At 44.9% G+C, this 23,040-nt stretch overlaps 1 protein-coding gene across 1 annotated transcript in view; it reads right to left on the bottom strand.

Annotated features, from left to right (window-relative positions):
• gabra6b (gamma-aminobutyric acid type A receptor subunit alpha6b) overlaps window positions 1-23,040 on the bottom strand; it is a gene marked incomplete at both ends in the record, with an annotated part of 32,313 nt that overhangs the window by 3,034 nt on the left and 6,239 nt on the right. The window contains 2 exons of the mRNA XM_080781036.1: window positions 4,693-4,961; window positions 18,797-18,949. Coding sequence (XP_080637162.1) covers window positions 4,693-4,961; window positions 18,797-18,949 — 422 coding nt within the window. The remainder of the gene's footprint in view (window positions 1-4,692; window positions 4,962-18,796; window positions 18,950-23,040) is intronic.

Raw genomic sequence — 23,040 nt, 5'->3', positions numbered from 1 at the left:
AATGACAGCAGGCTCGGGATGGCTTCTTCTTGGTCAAATCCCAGCGGAATCAGCCTCTCTTCTCTTTATCCACTGCTCTAGATTTCAACAGACCCACTTAGACAAGAGGCTGCATGAGCTGAAGACTGACGATTCCACCATGTACTCTGTGTGCGTGTGTGTGTGCGTGCGTGTGTGCGTGTGTGTGTGCGTGTGTGCGTGTGTGTGTGTGTGTGCGTGCGTGTGTGCGTGCGTGTGTGCGTGCGTGTGTCCATTTGGCTCTCAGGGTTAGACGTGACTCAGGGAAATAGGGAACAAGTGGATAAATTGGTTGCACTGAGGATTTAATTGCGCATGCATGAGTGACTGTGTGCCTGTGTACTGAGAGAGTATCTGCATGTGAGTTGGTGGTAAGTGAACGGTTGTATGTGTGGTGGATACATAGTGTACAGTACATGAGTGGGGGGGGGGTATTCGGTCTTGTATACAATATCTAATCTTTGGGGGGTGAGTGGGTGACATGCTGTACTGTATGCTGTGCGCATGTGTTGGTGTGGATCGACATACGTGTGTTTGGAGGAAGTGTGTGTGTGTGGGTGGAGGCTGAATTCTCTCCCATATTTACACACTCGTGTTGTGTGGGTGTATAATTGTGGAAATAGCAGCTAGCGTGGCATTGAGTACATATCACTGAGCGCCACTCTGTTTAATTATTTTATCTGCAGGAAAATATAAACATTTCGCCTTTTTTTTTTAAACTAGCCTCAAATCGCCCATAGTGTCTGTGTTGTGCACGTGTGTACACACAAATGTGCATATGAGCACATGAGCAGGTGATCTAATTGGAGTGGATTGTAACAATGTGCAAAAGAGAGTTTAGAGGACAGAACACACACACACACACACACACACACACACACACACACACACACACACACACACACACACACACACACACACACACACACACAATTATTACTATCTTTGCCATTTTGTACCCTAACACTTTACAGTAAACCGAAAATAGCCCGTCTACAAGTAGATTGGCTAGATTGTAGTTTGTCTAATCCAACCAAAACCTCTAAACCTATAAATGCCTGATCCTAAACTTAAAGGAGTAGTTCACCCAAAAAACGACTTATTTTCTAACCATTACACGCCCCATGAAGCCTTGAATTCATGGAGATTCTATTCTAGTCCTGAACCAATAGTTTGATAACCATGTCTTAGGTCAATAGGAGACACAAAAACACTCCTTGTCTTAGGTCAAGGAGACACAAAACACTCCTTTAACCCCAAGCTGAATCATGCACGCACGCACACGCACACCAATGAACAGATGTAAACAATGTGGGGTTCAGCCACTACAGATTATCGCCGTCTATGTTGTAAAGACTTTGTTCCCATCACTGCATAACATCGGCGTCTCTTTCCTCCTACATGTTGGTGCAGGCGGTGTTTCTATTATGCATCTCTTCCACTCTCTCTCACCATCCCGCTCCTCTCCAGCACAAGACTGACAGGCAGACATTGCTGAAAGAGAACGTATATATCGAGCTTGAAGCAAATAGGGTTCATTGAGTTCAATGGAGAAGTGGTGCCCTGTTCTAATACATTATAGAACATTTGTTGAACTCCTGGGTGTTATTGGAATATTTTTTTCACTCCCATGAGAGGTACAATTCATCCATGAGAGGTATACAATTCAGGAATTCAGTGCAGATATGGATTTAATTTATAAATGGAAGCCTCTATACCAGGGGTTCTCAACCCGTGGGACGCGACCCCTCGGGGGTCGCCAAATTATTTTGCGGGGTCCAAAAAAAACGACTGCATTTTTAGTTTACATAGTACACACATAGTACATGTATGCATACACCTTCCCTAATGATTATATCTGGTTTCAGTATTTATTTATGGTGTATTGTCTCTATTATTAAGGTTATTGTAGCAGTCAATTTATATTGGGGGTCGGGAGGGGGTGGGGCGAGGGTCCCGAGACATCGCCAAAGCATTTCCTGGGAGTCCCCGGCCAAAAACCTTGAGAACCCCTGCTCTATAGAGCGTCGCAGAACGACGAGTGGCCCAGGAAATGAATCCCAATGCATTTTTCCCATAGGCATTTCAAAACGTATTTATTTAAAGACGTCGTATGAAGCCAACTCTTGTCGTGACAAATCATAACAACACACATTCCACATTTTGGACCAAACAAATAATTACAAAGAAGAAAAACAACAAAAAAAGTGTTACCTGTAACCTGCCGGGTTTTTTTCTACTTTCTAATTCTTTGTTTGGCCCGAAAAATTGTGTTTGTTGTCATGATTTGTCACGACAAGAGTTGGCTTTGTCCGCGGCGTAAACGTCTTTAAATAAATACTTTCTGAAAAGTCTATGAGGAAAATGAACGGGGATTTCTTTTCCGGGTCACTCGAGGGGGCGGGACTGCGATGCACGCTGCTTGGAATAAACACAGCACGCACATATATAGTACTACAACAATGCACAATTCACAGCATACCACAAATGCAGAGAGGCACACTGCACACATGACGCACGCAGTCGCAGGCGTCTCTTTGCATGTCGCGAGATGCGGGGCCAGCCTCTCAGTCTGCCTCCGTCCCAGCGTGGGGGGGGGGGGGGGGGGGGGGGGCAGCCCGTCCTCTCGTGAGCCCCGTGCGATGATCTGGCTGGATATTCCCTTAATCTATGGCCCTTACATAATCTGCAGCGAGAGGCGCTTCCCATGCAGAGCCACTGCATGGCTGTCTCCTCCTGTCACTAACCCTGCCTATCACACCGTCACGGGCCACAGCATGCAGGAGGAAGAGAAGCCATGGCATATACATGGGTGGGTGGGTGGGTGGATGGGTGGGTATGTACTATGTGGGTGGGTGGGTGGATGGGTGGGTATGTACTATGTGGGTGGGTGGGTGGATGGGTGGGTATGTACTATGTGGGTGGGTGGACGGATGGCGCAGTGTGTGCATGTGTAAATGTAAATTCAGTGGCAGTATGTGCGCATGTGTGTTGCAGCTGGCCCTCGCGGATTATGTCTGAGAATGGATTGGAGTATATGTATAGCATGCAGTAGCAAGAGCGTGTGTGTGTGTGTGTGTGTGTGTGTGTGTGTGGGGGGTGGCGGGTGCAGAAGTGGGTGTACATCAAGAGCACAGCAGGGGGCCAGAACATAGGAAAAGAATCATGTTCTCTCTTCTGTGTGTGTGTGTGTGTGTGTGTGTGTGTGTGTGTGTGTGTGTGTGTGTGTGTGCACGCGCGTGCATGGGTGCATGCATGTGCTTGTGTGTGCGTGTGCAGCGTTTGAAGGTACAGTAGAGAGGTTGAGTCAGAATGAGAACGTGTTTCATTCTCTGTGTGTGTGTGTGTGTGTGTGTGTGTGTGTGTCCGTCCGTGTGTGTGCGTACGTGTGCGCGAGCACGTGCGCGCGTGTGTTTAATATAGCAGTGACTTGACTTCATTTTCTGTCCAGGTTATATAGGCATAAGACAGCGAGGTAAGTTAGATTCACACACAGGATCCAATTATGATGTTGGTATGATATTCACGTTCTCACCTACACTGTATGAGGCATACATGAAAGCACAGGAGCATGGCATTGTGACTGATATCATACGCCAGCAAGAGAGAGAGAGAGAGAGAGAGAGAGAGGTTGAAACGAAGCCATATTCCAACATGAACCCAACAATATTTTGTATCCACATGCATTCAAATAAATATTCAATATCAGTTGAATGGCGGGAGCCGTGGTGCTCTATTCTAACGCATTGCTAAGAATAGCAGATGTTTGCGGCAGCATTGACGATGTGTATACTGTATGTCATCAAGCATGTTTGTTAACATTTTCACTTTACGGCAAGACTAACTATTCAGGAGAGGAGAAAAACTGTTTTCTTTTTTAAATCAAAAATGAGTTAATAGCACAGGCTGCCAGGCAGACTCTTCACATACTAGAGCATGTCTGAAATAAATGTCAGAGCTGAAATCAACCTGTAAATATGAAATAAATGCTTAAACATGTAGCTAGGTATAAAGTTAGAGCCCACAGAAGTGAACCTTTCAAGCCTGTTTTGTAAACTCACTGTTTTCTGCGAGACATTAGCCTACTCTATAAGCCATATCTCCAAAACTGGTGGGTCAAACTGAACAACCAATATGTCAATTTGAAGCTATGATTCCCTGCTTTCATCTGACATGAAAATAAATTTCAATGACTTAGCCTCGGTCAGAAGCGGTCACAAATGTTCATGGCGCTTATGCTTACGTTGCACATTCTATAGTGTCACACTGGAAAAGAGCGTCCGTTATTCTTACTTGTGAATTCCCCCTTTGTCAAGTCCCGCCCGTGATTGTGCCCCTCTTCGCACCCATTGGTTGCCGTTTCGTGGTTGGACAAAAATAATTTCTCTCCATCCACTACCTTTGAAATCACATGTTTTTCAGTTGCTTCGTATTGATATTCTGTCCATTCAATTCTTATTTTAAACGTGGTGTCAGTAAAAAGAGGAACATCACAAGTGCAGCAAGGTGACTGGGCAATTATCATGTTTGTTTTTTAGTATTTTCCAAAAGTCACGTTTTAGCAAATTCAACGGAACCGGGGGAAGAACAAGCCAGAAAGACCCTGCTCATGGTTTGTCAGTCAGGGACCAATCAGGAGGCTGACAGGAGGGTGAATTGTAACAGTCCACTCACCGAGGACACCTCCGAGTCGAACCCCGCGGCGGCTGTCCCCGCGGCGGCGGCGGCCTCCTGCGCGGCCTTCTGGGCCGCCACCTTCCGGAGCTCCCGGTTGGCCTGCAGCGTGGAGAAGTAGTTGACGGCGGCGAACTCGATGAGCGCGGAGAAGACGAAGGCGAAGCAGACGGCGATGAACCAGTCCATGGCCGTGGCGTAGGAGACCTTGGGCAGCGAGTGGCGGGCGCTGATGCTGAGCGTGGTCATGGTCAGCACGGTGGTGATGCCTGCAGAGAAAGACGTGGCCATGCCGTAGCGTTAGACGAGGTCGTTAAAGAGGTCGTTAACGAGGTCGTTAAAGAGGTGGCCATGCCGTAGCGTTAGACCAGGTCGGAGCTTCCAACCCATATACTGTACTCTATGGCGTTCAGTGTTGTTTTTTGGCAGTCACATTTTATAGTCACCTGGAATGTTTCAGTGTTAGTCTAGCTTTAGTCGACTGAATCAATATCATAAGGCTAAAATGTATTTTGGCGGCATTGATGCCGTCGTAATGACTGGTTTTTTTTATTTACACTTGCTGAAAATAGCTGATTATGCTCACAATGCGTTGCGCTGCGACGCATTGTGTTGTTTTTTTATTTAGTTTCCATTTAGTTCATCGGTGGAAAAAGGTGGTCGACGAACATTTTAGTCGACGAAATCAACACTGCTATAGCGTTACATGAGGTTCGGAACCCTAACTCTTCCCTTGCCTCTTCTATGCTTGGCTTGCCTCTTGAAGAGGGCGGTTGAAGAGGGCGGTCGCACACAGCCGCCTTCTACCCTTTCTCTCTCCCTCGCTGTCTGTCCCCTGCAGCTAGGTTATCTTTTTTTCCTCCCCCCGCGCAGCTCATCCCTTTCGATGGTTTGCGTAGGAAGAGAGCTTTTTTGTGCCTGGCCCAAGCCCCCGCCACCCCTTCTTTATCTTTTTCTTTGATGCAAGAAAGATGTATTTTGGCGCTGCACTGTGGCGACATGGACATAAGGGCTACGCTTGCATGCAGGCCCTTTGTCTAAGACAAATTTCTTCCTCGGGAGACAAATAATAAAGCCCTTTGTCTAAGACAAATTTCTTCCTCGGGAGACAAATAATAAAGACCATATAAATAATAAATAAATTTGACCACCGACCCCATATCAAAATATTTTGTGCCAGAGACCCTCAGAGGCAAAGATCGGAGTTAAAAATGTTCGCTTTAAAATATATATATTCAAATACTTGCACACATTTGGGGGGGAAAAAAATCTAAAATAGCAGATCTACAAGCTCATAGCACGGCACAACGTGTTGTGCTATGATCTTGTAGATCTGCCATTTTGGAATAGCCAAATGATGTAATGAAATCTAAAATGACACAGATGCTTTCGCCATTTTACTGGGTTAAGTTCAAGGACCCCACTTTGATATGCATTAGGCGGCGGCCACATACTGTAAAATGTCACTGTAGTGTCCAAAGGGTCCATCTGGTAACTAACTAACTAACTATGAATCATTTAGACCAGGGTTTGTCACAGTTTTTCAGGCCAAGGAACCCAGAATAGACACAGAGATGAAGCAGGGACCCCCCCAGCCCCCACTACATTGCAAGTATATGCAGCCTATGCTGCATATATATATGCCATATTCAGGTTCATATGTGCATATGTGGATAAATAGGAAACATATAGTTCTCTATATAGCTTATGCAATTTATATTTCCATGTGGGGGTGTGTGTCAGCTAGGCCAGGAGGTAACAGGGGGTGCATGATGGTCAAAAAGGTTTGGGAACCGCTGGTATCATATAGGTCATATGAAACGTTTTCTTTTCTTTTGAGAAAGCCTTCCATGTAACTTGATAAGAGGCTTTCAAAGCTAACTCGTCATGTTTAGCTTAGTTTTTCCAGCTAGCTTGTTTGGAACGGTGAGCGGCTTTATTCCTCCAATTACGTCATATTGTGTCATATTTGATTCCTTTGAGCAGACCGGATTGGCTAACATAATAGGCGAACATTCAGTGAAAATACCTGATCTAGTATCTACCATATAATTGTGTGTGTGTGTGTGTGTGTGTGTGTGTGTGTGTGTGTGTGTGTGTGTGTGTGTGTGTGTGTGTGTTGTATAATACTGTATCTCTCTCTCTCGCATGCGCGCACACACACACACACACACACACACACACACACACACACACACACACACACACACACACACTCAAAGAGAGATAGTTGCATGCGAGGGAAGTGCTTCGGGGTGAATGGTTACTATTCAGGCATTACATTCTCTCTCAAATGGTGATCTTGAACCCAATATATCAAAGATGATCATGCCTTCTCTGCAGATGACACCATGTCAGCTATTTTATCATTTAAATGGAAATTGCAACCTTAGAATCTCCACAGAACTGAACATGTCAGTTCCCTTAAAGTAATACATTGAGGGTTTTTTTTTTTGCTAATATGGTCTTTGATCTACTTTCCCCCTGTCTGGCAAAATTTGTATTTTCGATGTTACATCTTTCTTTGACGGTATGTGGTTTTGCTGATGCAGGTTGTATGCTTATTGCTAAACCACAATGTAATAACATGACTTATATTATTTTCATCACACAACCATTATAAGATGTGTGTGGCGTCCAAGACACACGCAATTATGGGCACTGTATTTTGCCCGTAAACCTCAAGTTTAGCGGGCATATACAGTTAATATACGTAATATACAGGTGTGGTGGTACAATTCGGGAGTTTACCGGAGTTTGTTGGAAAGTTTAACGGGAGTTTCCTGTAATATACACATCCGTATTCCATGCTTTTTGCACAGTGCTTGCTAGTGTTTGTTCAGTAACAGGGGATCCAGCTTTCTAGCGAACAGATAATACATTTTCAGGGTTGGGATACCAACTTTATCCAATCAGAAGAAGAGAAGAACACAAAACTAATGTATCATCTTCCATTTTTAGTGTTCCAGTAGAAATGCTTCATCACTTCCAATGCCCCGGTCTTATAGCTACGCCCTCAGCCTCACTGGTTTCCATTAAAAAATGAATAGGACGGTTCACTTCCCCCCCCCCCCGAAAGAATAATAAGCTGACGTTCATTTTCTGCAGGGCTCACTGCATATCAAAACATACAAAATGGGAAAACAGATTTGTAGTTCCCCTGTAAAGCACAGCGCATATTGAGATCTCGTCCATAATTCAAACGTTAATTGAAACATCTTGCTTTGCCAAAGGGGTAAACGTTCAGTTTATCATGTCTTCAATTTGACGCGCTTGTTAAAAGTCTGGATCTCCGGGAAATAAAGGAACTCAAGATATACAGCATCTACTCAAATCGTGCAACTATTAATGGGGCAATGTATACGATGGTGCTGTTAAAATATTAATGAATGACATAAATTGGTTATCCAAATCCAGAAAATGAAGGACGCTCATGTATATCCAGATGTACAAAAAGTAAGCAAGTGTGGCACAAGTTTCTTCTGCCTACACAACATACGTCATCTGAGCCAATAGAGTAAGGGAATCAATGTCACGTGAAAAAACCAAAAAAAAACCTTGATGTGTGGTTAAAATAATATGATATTGGCAGAATCACGGAAAGTTTTTAATATTTAGCGGACCAATTTAAAATTTTCACAGGATCTGTGGTTGTTGCAATTACCTGCACTACAATACTTCACCATGTGTTGCGCTATGGCGAAATAAAACCATAAAATGTAACGTACAGTTATAGTCAGTGTACGTTCCGTAACTCCAATGGTGAAAGCTATGTGCTGTTTTACCCCGCAAAGGAATGGCGGATTCGGCCGGGATTAATGGAATGTACAAAAAATGGAATGATTTAGATTGGCTATTTACACTATTTAAAAAATATATAAGGCATTCAGTAAGCAATAAAACAGAACTCAAGAAATCAATCATTTAGATTAGTTCTAAATCTTTCCTTTCTTTCTTTTTTCACTGCAGTGTGCATGGGGGACACAGTGAAGGCAAATATAGTCTCCGGTGAGGATGATAACAGAGTAGATAGTATAGGCTCTGTGTCTTAGATGGGTGAAATCAAACCTGTGACCTTTCAGATACCAGCTCAGGTCATCTTTCTGAACACCAGTTGACAGTTGACCAGTTGCCTAGCTGTCCCATACTAAAGTAATAGTGGCCTGTGAAGTGTAGTCTGCAGTCAAATACATTTCCTGCACACATTGTTTAAGTAGAATTTAATGGATTATCCAAATCAGTGGTTCTTAAAGTGGGGTCGAGGGGGTTCCAGGGAGTCGTCGTCCCCCCCCCCCCCCCCCCCAAAAAAAAAAAAAAACAACAACAAATATGCTAATAAGCATAACAATCTATGTAACCACTTTAACCCTATACATCGGCTATAGCCACCAACTATAGAACTGGACTCATTATGCCTCATTCCTTGCTAGACTATAACCTATATGTTTCTTGTGTGTATTTCTGAGCTCCGTGTTTATTTCCTAGAGTTCTTTGACTTTAGTTATTCGACCTTCTGCCTGTTTTTGGACTTTGTTATTTCTGCCTGCCCCTTTGGACTGCTTTCATGGTTTTGACATCTGCCTGCCTGACTTTGATGTAAGCCTTATCCTTTGTTTGGTCGCTATTGCATTTGTTGACCTTACTCTGCCTGCATGTGTTGCCTGCATTTGGGTTCCACTTTGACACACACGTGACACACATTGCGTGTCTCTAGATTAGCTAGCTAACATTTTGCAACATTGGACTATTTGAAAAAATATATATATATCTAAGTGAGGGGCGCGTATCATAATGCATCATCGTACATCACATTCCATGCTCCGCCAATCAAATCATTTCTGTGGTAGCCTACACACTCAGACAGACACACAAAGCTGGGCATAGGAGGGCCCTCAAAAATAATTTAAGTCTTGCGTGGGGGGTTCCTCATGGCACAAACTCTTTTCACATGGAAGTCCGCAGACAAATAAATTAAACCGTTAATCAAAATGTAAATTTTCATGTGACTACGCATGCCGTATAGTAGACTATATTAATTCTACTGTATGACACTTTAAAGTAAATTGCGTGACTGGCTGCTTATGCAATCATGGATGGACGTGGACGTACTGTATGTAATGCACCAATTTAATCCTATGACCCACAAAGCTGTTAATACTGACAAAAACACTCCACACTTACAGGACAACACATTTAACCCAACAAAATCTATCCATGGTGATAGCCAGTCTCTAGAAGCGTGGATTTGCCATGTTGGCAGCTTACAGCTTAGCTTCTGTTCCATGCCATGTTCAGTAGATAAGAGTGTCAGGCCACGTACAGTAGCATTTTCACTCCTCCTTTTGTCCTTTGTCCGGGGCATACGCATACTAATCGGACCATAAGGATAACAGCCGTGCCATTTCACATCTACTCCAAGGAAACAACAGGAAGAACCTATAAAAGCTATAGCAGTCCTTTAGAAGCTGTGCTTCTCCTCACACCCAAAGTGTTTTGGACTGATCAAAACGAGGGTTAAAAGCCCCACTGTATTTTTAAACAAATTACATTGTCATTCCTAGTGGGACTAAAAACGGCAGACTATACCGTACAGTATGTGATTCTGAGATATCTATAGGGGTCATAGGTTCACTCGTTAATGGGCTCAGCGAGTTTCATGGTAATCTAATCATTGGGCTTTGAGATATCTTGTGCACAAAATGAACATTCTGGTCCAATGGTGAGTCCAATGGACTACTTGGAGTCACCAAAAGCAGCAGGCTTCATCCTCTGGAAAGCATGAAGGTGCCCAGATTCCAATTCAGACTATCGTGCCAGGTATATACACGCACTCAGGGCTGGACTGGCCACAGGACGTACCGGGCATATTCCCGGCGGGCCGCGACCGTAGGGGGCCGCCCGCCATCATTAAAAAATGTTGGACAGGCAGGCAGGCCAATAGGCGGCAGGCCACCAGGAAAAGGTCCGGGCGTGCTGCCATTCTGCCAGTGCCATCATGATAATTTCACTGTAGCCTACCTGATCAGTGAGTGACAAATAAACACTCTACAAAGGGTTGTGTCTGTTGGTTTGTATCATTAAGCGGTAGAGTTTCTGCTATCTGCGTGCTGGTTGTGGTGGGCTGGTCTGGGCCAAATTAACGCGAAAATGACCGGGCCAAATTTTTGTCCCAGTTCAGTCCTGCACACACTCACGCTGAAGAAACCATCTTTTCACATTTTAGACATCATTTTGACATCAACCAGCTGTCTATCGATGCAGTTCATATACAGTATTGGCAAACTAGAAGCAATCAAGTCAAGTCCTAGACTGTAACTCACCTATGCTGTTTATGGCATAGGCAACTCCCGGCAGGATCCGCCGGGAGAGAAAAGGCGCAGCTGAGCTGCTGGATAGGAGACTAATTAATTAGAGCGACAGAGAGAGAGAGAGGAGTGTGTTTGTGTGTGCGTCAATTTAACAAAGGTGCAGACGATCAGAAATCAGCAGAGAGTGAGCTGTGCAACTGTATGCTGAATTGAAGTGGACTGTATGCCAAATTGAAGTGGACTCAGCCCCAGACTTTCTCTCCCTGGAAATAAAAACGTCTGGGTATCCGAGGCTAGTCAAGTCCCATTAATCAATAAAGTATTCTGATTTTGATATAAAATCAGATTCTGAATCTACTCACTTGGATTGACATTGCTCTTTATCGCTATGTGGACAATGCTTTCTGTCCTCCACACAATGTGATTTTACCTCAATATCTTTAGCATCCGTTATCTGCACATATTCAAAATGTTTATTTCCAAGCTGAAAAGCTTCCGCTGTCACCTGCATTTGCCATTGTACAGTGTGTGGTGGTGGGCGTGCTGCCGGCGTTTTGTGTGCGCGCGTTCGGCAAGTATTTGTGTGTGTGTGGTTACCCTAACGCAAGATCCGCCCAACTCTGTCTCTGATTGGCTTACCCTGAAACCAAAAAGATTGATTGGCACACTGAATGAGCGTAAGGTTTTACTGTCCCCAAATTGAAACAATTATTTACTAAAGACATGAGTTTGATAACCATGTTTACACTAATAGTTTCTCGTCAAAGATCGTTTTGTCATTTGTCGTTTTGTCATTTGTCGTTTTGTCAGATTGTCATTCGTCACCACCACACCATGTAGGATGTTGATGGAACACGTTATTCCAACCAGTTCCTTTCCCCTCCATCAGGCCAGGAGGAGGCAGTATAGATGGAGACCAGGACTACTGCATGTTTTTGTGAGTACCTACCCTAGGGGACACGGGGAGAACATGCAAACTCGGCCCTTTTGAATGTACTAAATATCCATAGTTAATTTTCTCATGGGATAGGGATGACTGTATCACTGACACAAAAAACATGCTCTTCCTGGATTCCATCTTCATTCAAGTAGATGAGGTCAGATAATGACTCATCAACAGTGAACATCCTACTTAATGGGCCATTATCAGCACATATATTCCGATACACTTCCATCAAGCTAAAGCAAGTAGGGAAAAGAGGCCCATTGAAAGGCAAATATACGCCGTTGTAGCAGTGTACAGTTCATTAGCAGAAAGGGAATGATGGAGTTTTTAATGCAACTGATAATGGCAGGCGGGCAGCTTTGGTTGCCAGAGCTACTGTCTGTAACAACACAGCATTTAACCCCCCCCCCCCCCCCCCCCCCTACTCCACACCATGCACCCCAGACCGAAGCGTACCATCTTAAACCAGCTTGAGTTAAATGGCGTTGGGCAGGAGAGACATGGGGGGTGTGGGGCATGTCAGGTTAGGAGGCAGAAGTATTGTGAGAGAAGAAGACAGAGATAAAGAGGGAGTGCTGGAGGGATGGGGGGGGGGACATGGGGTTTGAAGTATAAAGACGGGATAGAAAAGTAGTACTCAGGGGCATGTGTGTGCTTTTATAAGCAGAGAAGCAAGAAAAGGTACAAATTAGGCCACTATCAATTAAGACTGTGTGAGTCTTGTGCTCAGGGGACTTTGAGCTCTTAAGAGAGGTTGTTGACAATGCGCTGCACAACAATGGCTTAATGTACCATGTCGGGCCGGAGTGCCACTATACAGCTATTTTCCCTCTCTCGTCTTTTTTCTCCTCTGCCATGCCCTCGTTTCCTTCCTCCCTCCACTCTCCTGCCTACATTCCCGCGCTTCGTATAACTTTATCAGATTTTCTCCAACATGCTAGCGTTATCTTACAGTACCTCTCTTATTGTTTCTCCACCAACGTTTGTCTCCTTCTGTTCCCCTGGCCTCACCTCTCACTCACTTGCCCCTGTTTTTCTTCTCTCCGGGGGTGTGAAATAACACATTTCAGGTACTCTTGTTATTGTAATTCAGTAGCTTTCTCATAAACTCCAAAGTCATTCTACTTCGGCTTAAGCAGATTTTTGACGGAAGGCAAGAATTACAGATATTTCACAATGATGCTGTCAAGGACACCATCAGCAGGGTATTCCATTTAAGTTTGCTTTGAAACTCTTTCCCCTTGTGAACCTTTCAGAAAGCTTTATAAAGAAAAGAGAGCATCACTGAATTGGAAAGGGATTGCTTGGCTGGATGTTGTTGTATTCATCATTGGCATGGTTACATCATCAGGATTAGGCCTGGGTGATAGAGCGATGTAATCGACCGACCACCAACAATAGTTGGCAAACATTCTGACGTTGATCCTTGACAGTCCTTCACAGGCGATAATCTGCCTAGGGGAAATAATTGATGCTAAGCTAATTCATCACTTCTGCGATGACTTCTATAGTGTGTTGCAAAGACTATTGAAAACAATTATGATCAAATCCTCTTCTGAAGACATAGATTAATTTAAGCCTTGTCGCTTTGTTTTTTGTCAGGCTCCTCCTGTACAACATTTATGTATAAAAACTAAAAAGTGAATCATTTAGAATAAAATCAATCGATCGTCTACAACAGTGGTTCCCAAAGCGGGGACCCCAGGGGTCCTTGATGGAGTTCCAGGGGGTCCCCATAGCTAAATGATAATTAGGAACCAAATGAACCCTTATGGGTATGTAACTCTGAAAGTTTTTCTTTTTACGACCACATTTTTTGCTCCCGATAAGATTACGATCATTTGATTTTAAGACATACCGATGTTTCCCGATCCGATCTTTATATTTTTAGATTACACTTATGCCATATCACAATAGCAAATATCCTAATTTATATCACTCTAATGTAGTCTGTTGTGTTGCCTTTTATTGAAATGCAAAATGTCACTATACTTTTATTAGAATGACTGTCATTGTGTATTTTTTTTTTCTTTCTATGAAAGCATGGAATCATAGCAAAAATAATGATGTATTGGTTAATTAGAGTGAAACAGCTTATACAGCTTATAATATAACTTAGTTAAAACTCTTAAAGAGTATCTCTCTCCTTCAGAGAGAGTACTACAGACACCTATGCCATCATGCATAGTGTGGGTTGCATTTTCTTTGTTTTGAGTGCGAGTGTTACTATAGTCTTTGTTTGATGATCTCTGACTGGTACCAGAAGGAAAACGACAAGCATAAACACAACAGATTTTACAAAATCTCATTGCTTATACATCTTTCTTTGAGATTTATATTAGACAATTAAAAATCCGATCTTTTCTCCCCGATTGATTCCGATCTTTTGAAAACCATGTGATCGGAGCCGATTTCCGATCACCCTATATCCGATCGGGACAACACTACGTTTATTTAATTCTGATGTGATGTAGTCTCCTACTGTATCACAATTGGATTGTTCATAGTGATCATTACGTATGTGACTGTTAGTCCGAGTTATCACACTTCTTGCTAGCATTACTGCTAATATCTAAACCTCTTCTCTTCTCTTCTCTTCTCTTCTCTTCTCTTCTCAACCTCTTCTCTTCTCTTCTCTTCTCTTCTCTTCTCTTCTGTTATGTACTGTACATCCATCAGCCAGAGCATTAGTGAGACATATGCAGCTGCTGGCTTTCTGGATTCCATATGACTTCTTGTCATTTCAGCAGTAAACCATTAAAACACAGAAGCCATTTATCATCTCACAGCCAGAGCTCTCTGAAGCATGACGATAAAGTTCATGTTGGTTCACGATGGTTTTTCATTAGTTCGTGGCCGCACACCATTAACACAGCCACTCTTAAAGGGTCCAGTGCTCTAACAAGTTGACCCCACGTTCCTGCGCGGCACCAGCCAGTCCACGGAATGTGTACTTTAATATTTGATCCCCAACATGGTGTGAAATGAACACCAGCAGGAGGGTGAGGTTAATGAGTTGACACAGATGTGCGGTCCACATGGGGGCCTCAACTTCGGCAAATGATGATTGGCTACAATCTTCTGAAGGAGTGTGGGCGCTTCCCGCTGCACTGGCAGCCCTCCGTGCACTGATGTGAGGCTAGACTCTACAAAGGCCAGCAGAGTGACCCTGCTGTCTCCTATTTGTTGAAAGTTCTAGAGGAAAAATTGGAATCGGGGTACGGAAAAGGACATACTGTATATGGACACTTGTGTCTCTTTCTGTCCGTCTCCTCCTTCTCTTTCTCTTCTCTTTCTCTTTCTCTCTTGTTTGCCCTGCTCTCCTTCACCCTCTTTTTCTGTTCCTCAGTGTTCTCTGTGTGCCTCTATTCTCTTCCATCTCTTTCTCCATCTCCTCTACCGCTGTTTCGTCTCCCCCCCCCTCTCTCTCTGTCTCTCAGTCTCTAACTTCCCTCAGTCGCGTTCTGTCTCTTTCCCTCTCCCACTCCCGGCCTCGTCTCCTCTCTCACTCTCTCTTGGCACCCGAGGCTAGAGCTTGGTGTCAAGTGTAGCGTGGTGTAATGTGAGCAAGCGGAACCTGCAAGTGTTCGGAGGCAGGCCAAGTAAACATCCTCTCCCCTCCCCCCGCCTCCCTTGCCCTGGCATGACCAATTTCAGAAAGGCACATGTATTCCCAATTAATTCACTGCAGTGGAGGACGAATATAGAGATGAAGGAAGTATAAGCAAGAAGTAATAATGTGACTATGCTCCTGTACTTCTTTGTTCTGCTGGGATGTCACATTGTGTGTGCCATTCATTCAATCCTTTGCCAGGTACATGGTAAGGGCCTCTGCCCCCCAACAAAATAATCACTGAGCAATAAACTGTTGCTGTCAGCTGGAACCTTTTATGTTAATATATATGTAAAAACTACACAGACTTAACCATTTTCAACCATATCATTGTGAGCTTGCAGATCTGCAAATTTTTACAACTTCTGCACAAGACAGTTATAAGTAAAACAAGAAAAGGAAACAAAATATGGAGATAGAAGGTTTCTGCCCATGAGAGCGACAAAATGGAGGAGAGCTTTGTCTGATGCGCGCCTCGCTACAGTACGCAAAGCTGTGGGTGGTGAGTCAGTAAATCCAGATTTATTATTTGTACACTTGGGGAGAAAATAAATAAATTAATATACCTGTGAAATCTTGGCATTTAAACTCAAGAGCTTTTAACATCTTGGTGCTGACCTCTATAGGCCAGATCAGAGTGAATGCGTATACGGGTGGGTGGTAGCATTATTTCCGGGTGGATATATTATTATGTATAATATAATGTGCAATAGCTTGTTCTAGTTTGTCAACCTGCGGATAACGTATAGAACAAAATGATATATATATATTTTATAAGTGTAGATCTGTTCTTCCAAAAAAATGAGGTTTGGTGGATATTGCGACGCTGCCGGCGTTATCCTCCCACCTGGAAGTATTTTCTTGCTGTTGCTGTGGTGACGCCATGATTTGTTGTCTACTATGTCAGGAGGAAAATGTGATATTTTTTAAAAAATACAAGAATAGTAGACAGCATAGTAATTGCTCACCCCTACGGAGACCCTGCAAAAGCTCTTTCTGTGAACATTTTAATAAACAACAAAGTATTCTATCGATTCTATTCGATAGAAAGCACTTTATCATTATTCAGTAAATTCCCACTTTACTTGCGAGCCTTTATCAAGAACAGAATATTACAGCTAAAGTTATCTTTAACAGCCAGTTGTTCGGCCATAGAAGTCGTCTTTTGGCAGATTAAGAACAAGAAGAAGAGATTCTTCAAACAATTCCTCCCAGCATGTCCGGCATTCGCTCTGTGTTTGCTTCTGTTTATAGACGTCGTTGCTCATACACTTTGAGACAAACCTGTTCATAATGTGTGCAGTAAGCCAGTGGTTCTCAAACATTCCCCCAAATTGAGGTGTATTTATTTTGGCCACACACATTTTGGCTACCATGCAAGATTTGGGTTTCTTAAAATGTCCCAAAAATAAGTTTTAAAATCTACCTTTTTGAAGATTACTATTTGAAAATACCGGTAGTCAATATATAGGGTAAAAGTGGTTACGCTGATTTTGATGCTATATTAACTAATTTCTGGGGACCGCCTGGACTCCCCCAAGGACCCCATAGGGGTCGCAGAAACCGACATTATGAACCCCTGCCGTAACCAACAGCCGTAACTCTGCCAGCTCTCAGTGATTCAAAACACAGCTTTGTCATTGCTTCTCCATTTGGATGCTCCGATAACTCATCTCTCCCATGTGTCTCTCGACCAACCAGGGGAGCTCCCTGAACTTGAACTATGTGAGGGATCATGCCTGAAAATCCTGCATGTGGGTGTTTTCATCTATAAGAAATACAAGGGGTTGGGCCATGCATCCAGCAAGCCCGACCCAGTAGTCACTTTGAGTGGCACCACACAAAGCCATGGGTGAACATGTACTGTATGTCAGACATTAGTATTACTAACCCTACCCCAAACCTAGCTCTAAATGCAAGCACGACGCAACGCATGTCGGACCAAGGCAAACTTTACTTTATCCACCAAAACAAAGTATTGCCTAACAAGCCATATGCTACAAGCTGGCTGCTGGAATGCTTTTCCAGAGCCTATACTAGATTATAACACGCCCAACTCATGTAAAAGAAAAGAAAAAGCCCACCCAGTAGGGGAGAGGGAAGAAAAGCCCTGCCCAGTAAAGGGAGGAGATGGGGAGGGGAAGCCTCAAGCCTCGGGGCGAGGCGTCCCTCCCCATCCCCTCCTAGTATTTCTTACAGGAATAGCTGAGAGCTGATTTCACCCAAAACCGAAAATCCTACACACCGGCATCATTGCTAGGCCATAGTGGATCAGGCAATGCAGGCAATGCTCACATTGCTAGTATGCATCCAGCTTGCTCTATTTATTCTGGAAAGGTAACGAGCTGTGTTCTTTTTGAGTGGTGCAACCACTCCTACAACCAGCAATGTCCGTGTGTATGCCTGTGTATGTGTATGCCTGTGTATCTGAGCACCAGTATTATGACTAATTAGTACCAAACCTAAGGTTTTTTGACGCCAGGGGTTAACTGGGGAAAGGGAGGAACTCCTTATATGGTCAGCACACTCTATAGTAGGGAGGATTATCACAACAAAACAAAAAAATAAGTTATATTTGAATTAAGTGAAATCACTGAATATACCTTTAAACATGCCTTGTACAATTAAATTACTGGACTTGAAGGTGTTAACCACTTAGTGATGGAGTGCCGTGATTTTTCCCCCTAAAACATGACCACCCTACCTACTATGATTATATCAGGAGAAAGATTAAAAAATGTAAGTGTACAGAAAGTGTTAAAAATATGTTTTGTGGCCACACACACCAGTCCCATTAAGTATGCTTGTTTTGCCTGGTGGGTGGTGATGGGTGGTGATCCACCTGAACTGAAGCCACACCCATAGCTGTTGTTGTATGATAAAGGGGCAGGGGTTAGGGGAGGGGATGATATTGTGATGTCACCATCACTGTCATTCCCATTGGGCCTTTTGACCTGGGCCTCGATTGGGCCTTTTGAGAAACCAAAAGACACATTTCAATATTCTAACTACACCATGGGGGTCTATAGAGTAATGTTAACTCCATAGACACATACAAGACAGAAAAATCACAGCACTCCATCTTTAAACCCCAGCATCCATATTGTGTGGAAAATGTCAACAAGCTCACAATGTGTCAACGTTTGCGACACATTGTGGGATTATTTAATATAGACAGAGAACTGAAATGGAGCCCAGAGGGTCAACCAAATATATAGGGTTAAAAGTGAGGCCTACCGAACACGGTGCGTGCCGGGACAGATTCCTTATTGATCCAGAAGGAGACTTGCGCCAGGATGACGGTCATGATGCAGGGTATGTAGGTCTGAATGAGGAAGAAGCCCATCTTCCTTTGCAGGTGGAAGTGTACGGTCATGATGACATATTCACCTGGCACAGAGGGTCGAACAGACAGCATTTAATCACACATACTGGCTCAGTTACATCATAATGAAATGTGCAATGCCTCTGTGTGTGTGTGTGTGTGTGTGTGTGTGTGTGTGTGTGTGTGTGTGTGTGTGTGTGTGTGTGTGTGTGTGTGTGTGTGTGTGTGTGTGTGTGTGTCTGTGTGAGAGTGAGTGAGAGTGCTTTGGCCCCGCCCCTTTGCCTTTGCTTTGAATGAAGATCTATCTATGTAGATTACATGTTACAGAATGCTGTCATCATAACGTCAGGTGAATGATGCACACTGGTTTTCTGCCGTGCCTGCAGTCATGTCACAGACGTCGTCCCATCAAACAATGTGAATGGTGAGGCTTATCAGAACAACCATTGATCACACAGAAAGATTCAGCTTGAGCCAAAGATTATTCTGGGTGACATATTGTACAAAATATAACGAGTTCAATAGCCTATACTGCCGGAAAACATGAATCTATGTATGCACAATCAGTTGTATCCCTTTTTCTTCTTCATTCAATGTTGATGAAGATGTGAAATGTACAGCATATTTTGTACAGTGTGCAAGGCTGTGGCCTTTATAATATATGCATACGCGCAATGCTGGCATCAAGTGCCGACAATGCTTAGTATAGGATTAAAAGGCATTGGGAAAATGAGAAGCAATGCCTTGTATTATATTCACGCATGCAAGGTTTACCTTATACATAAATCCAATTGTACACATCAAACGTGTTGAGAAATTGAAAGAATCGGGCTACCCCCATGCCTTATGCGTATGCATAAAGCCTATAATACATTATTACATAAGTGCATGGCTGTGGTTAAAGCCTAAGGACTGCGAAAGACCGGCTGCCAAATACAGCTGGAGTGTGTTTGACTCTAGGGTGTTTTATTACTTTTTTTTTCTTAATTTTTATCCCACGATTTTGTAACCCGTTTCTTCACCCAGTGTCAATTATCTAATGTAATCCTGGGCGCAACACTTCCTCTGCCAACCTGGGGGGGGGGGGGGGGGGCAGCGGACTGACCTCATGCTTCCTTCTATGCATGAGGAGTCCATGCTGCTTCTTTTCACCTGACAGGGGAGAGTTTCCCCGGACGGACCAAGGACTGGCTGCATATAGCCCATTGCGCATGTTTCTTTCCTTCCAGGGAGCAACATGGAGTCCACCGTTGGGTCTTCGCTTCCTGTCCTCTTTTAATAGTCCTTGGGCCAGACGTAGCACATGGAAGGAACACGTTATTCCAACCAGTTCCTTTCCCCTCCATCAGGCACCCCGGCTGGCCAGGGGGAGGTAGTTTTAGAGACCAGGATTGCTGCATGTTTTTGTGAGGGTACCTACCCTAGGGTTTACGGGGAGAACATGCAAACTCCACACAGAAAGGCTCTTTCGCCAACCCCGCCTCGGGTATGGGCACTGATGACGCGCAGGAGGGAACACGCCCCCAGCGCCCACAGACTCTCTAGGTCGTCCTCAGACGAGCCCTCCATCGTCGTTTCCAGTCTTCCCGGTTCTCCATACATCTGACCAGTTCGTTGGTACTTTGTGCTCCTGCGTCGTTCTTGAGTACATCCACGTATGTTAGCGTTGGACGTCCTCGTGACCGGTGCCCGTGTGTTGGTTCCCACAGCACTAGTTTACTGGCTGGCAGCTCTTGGTGTCTTTGGCAGTGTCCTGCTAGTCTCATTCTCCTGGCTGCTATTTTCTGGGTCACCCTTGGCATTCCATCATACAGAGTTGTGTTTGTAACATGTGTGCTCTTATTGATGTTGAGTACTGCCCGCAACATTCTGGTGTAGCAACCATCGAGAGACTTCTGCAGGGTTGGCTTCAAGGTCCAGCATTCACTGCCATATAGGAGAACGGACTCTACCGTTGCGTAGAAGAAGCTTAGTCTGGTTTGACGGGGGAGGTTGGAGTTCCATACGCTGGCCATGCCGTTTAGGGCCCTCCATGCAAGGGCCTTCCTCACTTTCAGGTCTTGTTCGGTGGAGTTGACCCATGAGCCCAGGTACTTGAAGTCATTGACTTCCTTCAAAGCAGTGCCTTCTGTTGTTGTTAGAGGTGGATGCTCTGATGGGATGTTATAAGTGATAACTTGAGTTTTCTTGGCATTCAGCCGGAGGCCAACCTTGGCACATTCTGACTCCACTCTGGTCAGGAGCTCCTGCGCTTGTTCCACGTGGTCAGAGAGCAGGCTGATGTCGTCCGCGTAGTCCAAGTCTGTCAGGACTACTGTTGGGTGTCGCCTCGACCTCCTTGGTGTTATGGTGAGGCCAAGGTCCTGCTCTCGTCCATTGATGGCCTTCCTCAACGCGTAGTCCAGGACTATGACGAAGAGGAAGGGGGCTAGGGTGTCTCCTTGCAGTACTCCAGCCACGATGTTAAACTCCTCACTGTTGCCATCTGGAGTCAACACCTTGGCCCTTGTTCCTGCGTACATGGTTTCTATTGCCCGGAGTAAGTTGGGAGGGACACCGTAGGCCTTAAGGATCTTCATCATCGTTCCCCTGTGTATTGAGTCAAATGCTTTTTTGAAGTCGATAAAACACAACACGGCAGTCAGGTTGTTCCTTTTGACCTCCTCAATGATTCTCCTTAGGGCCAAGATCTGGGCCACGGTAGTTCTCCCTTCTCGAAAACCGTTTTGGTTCTCCCTCAGATGAGGGTCGATGGCATGCCTTATCCGGTTCAGGATCATACGGTTGTAGACCTTTGCGGAGATGCATGTCAGGCTGATGCCTCGGTAGTTGTCTGGCTTCGAGAGGTCCCCAGCCTTAGGCACAGGGATGATGTTGGACAGAGACCAAATGTCAGGCTGCTTGTTGTTTAGCAAGGCGAGGTTACAAAACTGTAGGATGACGTTGTCAAAGCCGCAGTTCTTTACCACTTCTGGAGGTATGCCGTCCGGCCCAGCACTCTTGCCCACTCTCAGTGTGGCTTTCGCCCTGGCTAACTCACTGACCGTGAAGGGGCCATCATTGATGTCAAGGTTCTGGAGTAATAGTGGTATGTCTTCCTCCACTCCCTCAACTGTTGTTCCCAGCAACCTTTGGAAATGGTTGAACCAGGTGTTCACCCTTTCCTCAGGGCTGAGCCCCTCCACCTGTCCCTCCTTGGTCCTCTTCCGTCCAGTCATTTCGTTAATGACCTTCCAGGCCTCACCGTACTGCCTCTCACCTTGCGCTTCCTGGACTCTATGCACCCTCTCCATGAGTTCCTCCCCTTTGATGTTATCGTAGGTTCTGAATAGAAGCTGTTTGGCTTCATTCAAACGCCCACGTGTCTCCGCAGTTGGCTCTCGCACAAAGCCAAGCCGTGCTTCCTCCACCCTTCCTCGTGCCACCACGACCTCCGGGTGCCTGGACAGGGTGGTTCTGGATTTAACCAGAACGGGCACACACAGCCTGGTTGCCTCCTCATTTGCGACAACGAAGCGCCTGTATTCATTGTTGGGCTCCTCACCCTCATCCAGCAGCTGAAAGCGCCTTGTGACCTCCTCTGTGTACCTGGCTTGCAGGCCAGGGTCTGTTGAGAATGCCTTCCAGTCATAGCGGATTTTAGGGCTTGGCTTGGGGACCCTGAGGCTCAGTCGCACCCTCATGGAGACCACGCGGTGGTCAGAGCCCACAGAGCTGAACGTGCTGTATGACTCAGCATTCAGGATGGAATTCCTCCACTTTTGCCTCACAAGTATATAATCCAGTTGTCGTAGCATACCTGAGGCTCGGTCTTGGAACGTCCATCTCTTGCCTGATCTCTTCCTGAATATGGTGTTCGCTGCCAGTAGCTGGTGTTCCATGAGGAGGGAGGCAAGGTGTGCACCATTGCGGTTGGTAGAGTCATGATATGGGAAGGGCGCGTCCTCTGGTCCGAGCCTTGCGTTGAAGTCCCCCAGGATTGCCAGAAAGTTGTGCGCTGGGACGTCTTGAACCGCTGTTGAAAGGTCCTCGTAGAACTTCTCCACCTCCTCAGGTGGTGCCACGTTGGTGGGCGAGTACACAACTATGACTGTTGTTACTGGGTTGCCTGAGAACTCTGCGATAAGGATCCTGTCGGTGTGATGGTACGCCCGAC

This window comes from Protomyctophum bolini, assembly GCF_963924005.1.
Source record: "Protomyctophum bolini genome assembly, chromosome: 13".
Lineage (NCBI taxonomy): Eukaryota > Metazoa > Chordata > Actinopteri > Myctophiformes > Myctophidae > Protomyctophum > Protomyctophum bolini.
Note: the sequence above shows the minus strand (reverse complement) of the source record. Positions and strands in the feature narration are given on the sequence as shown.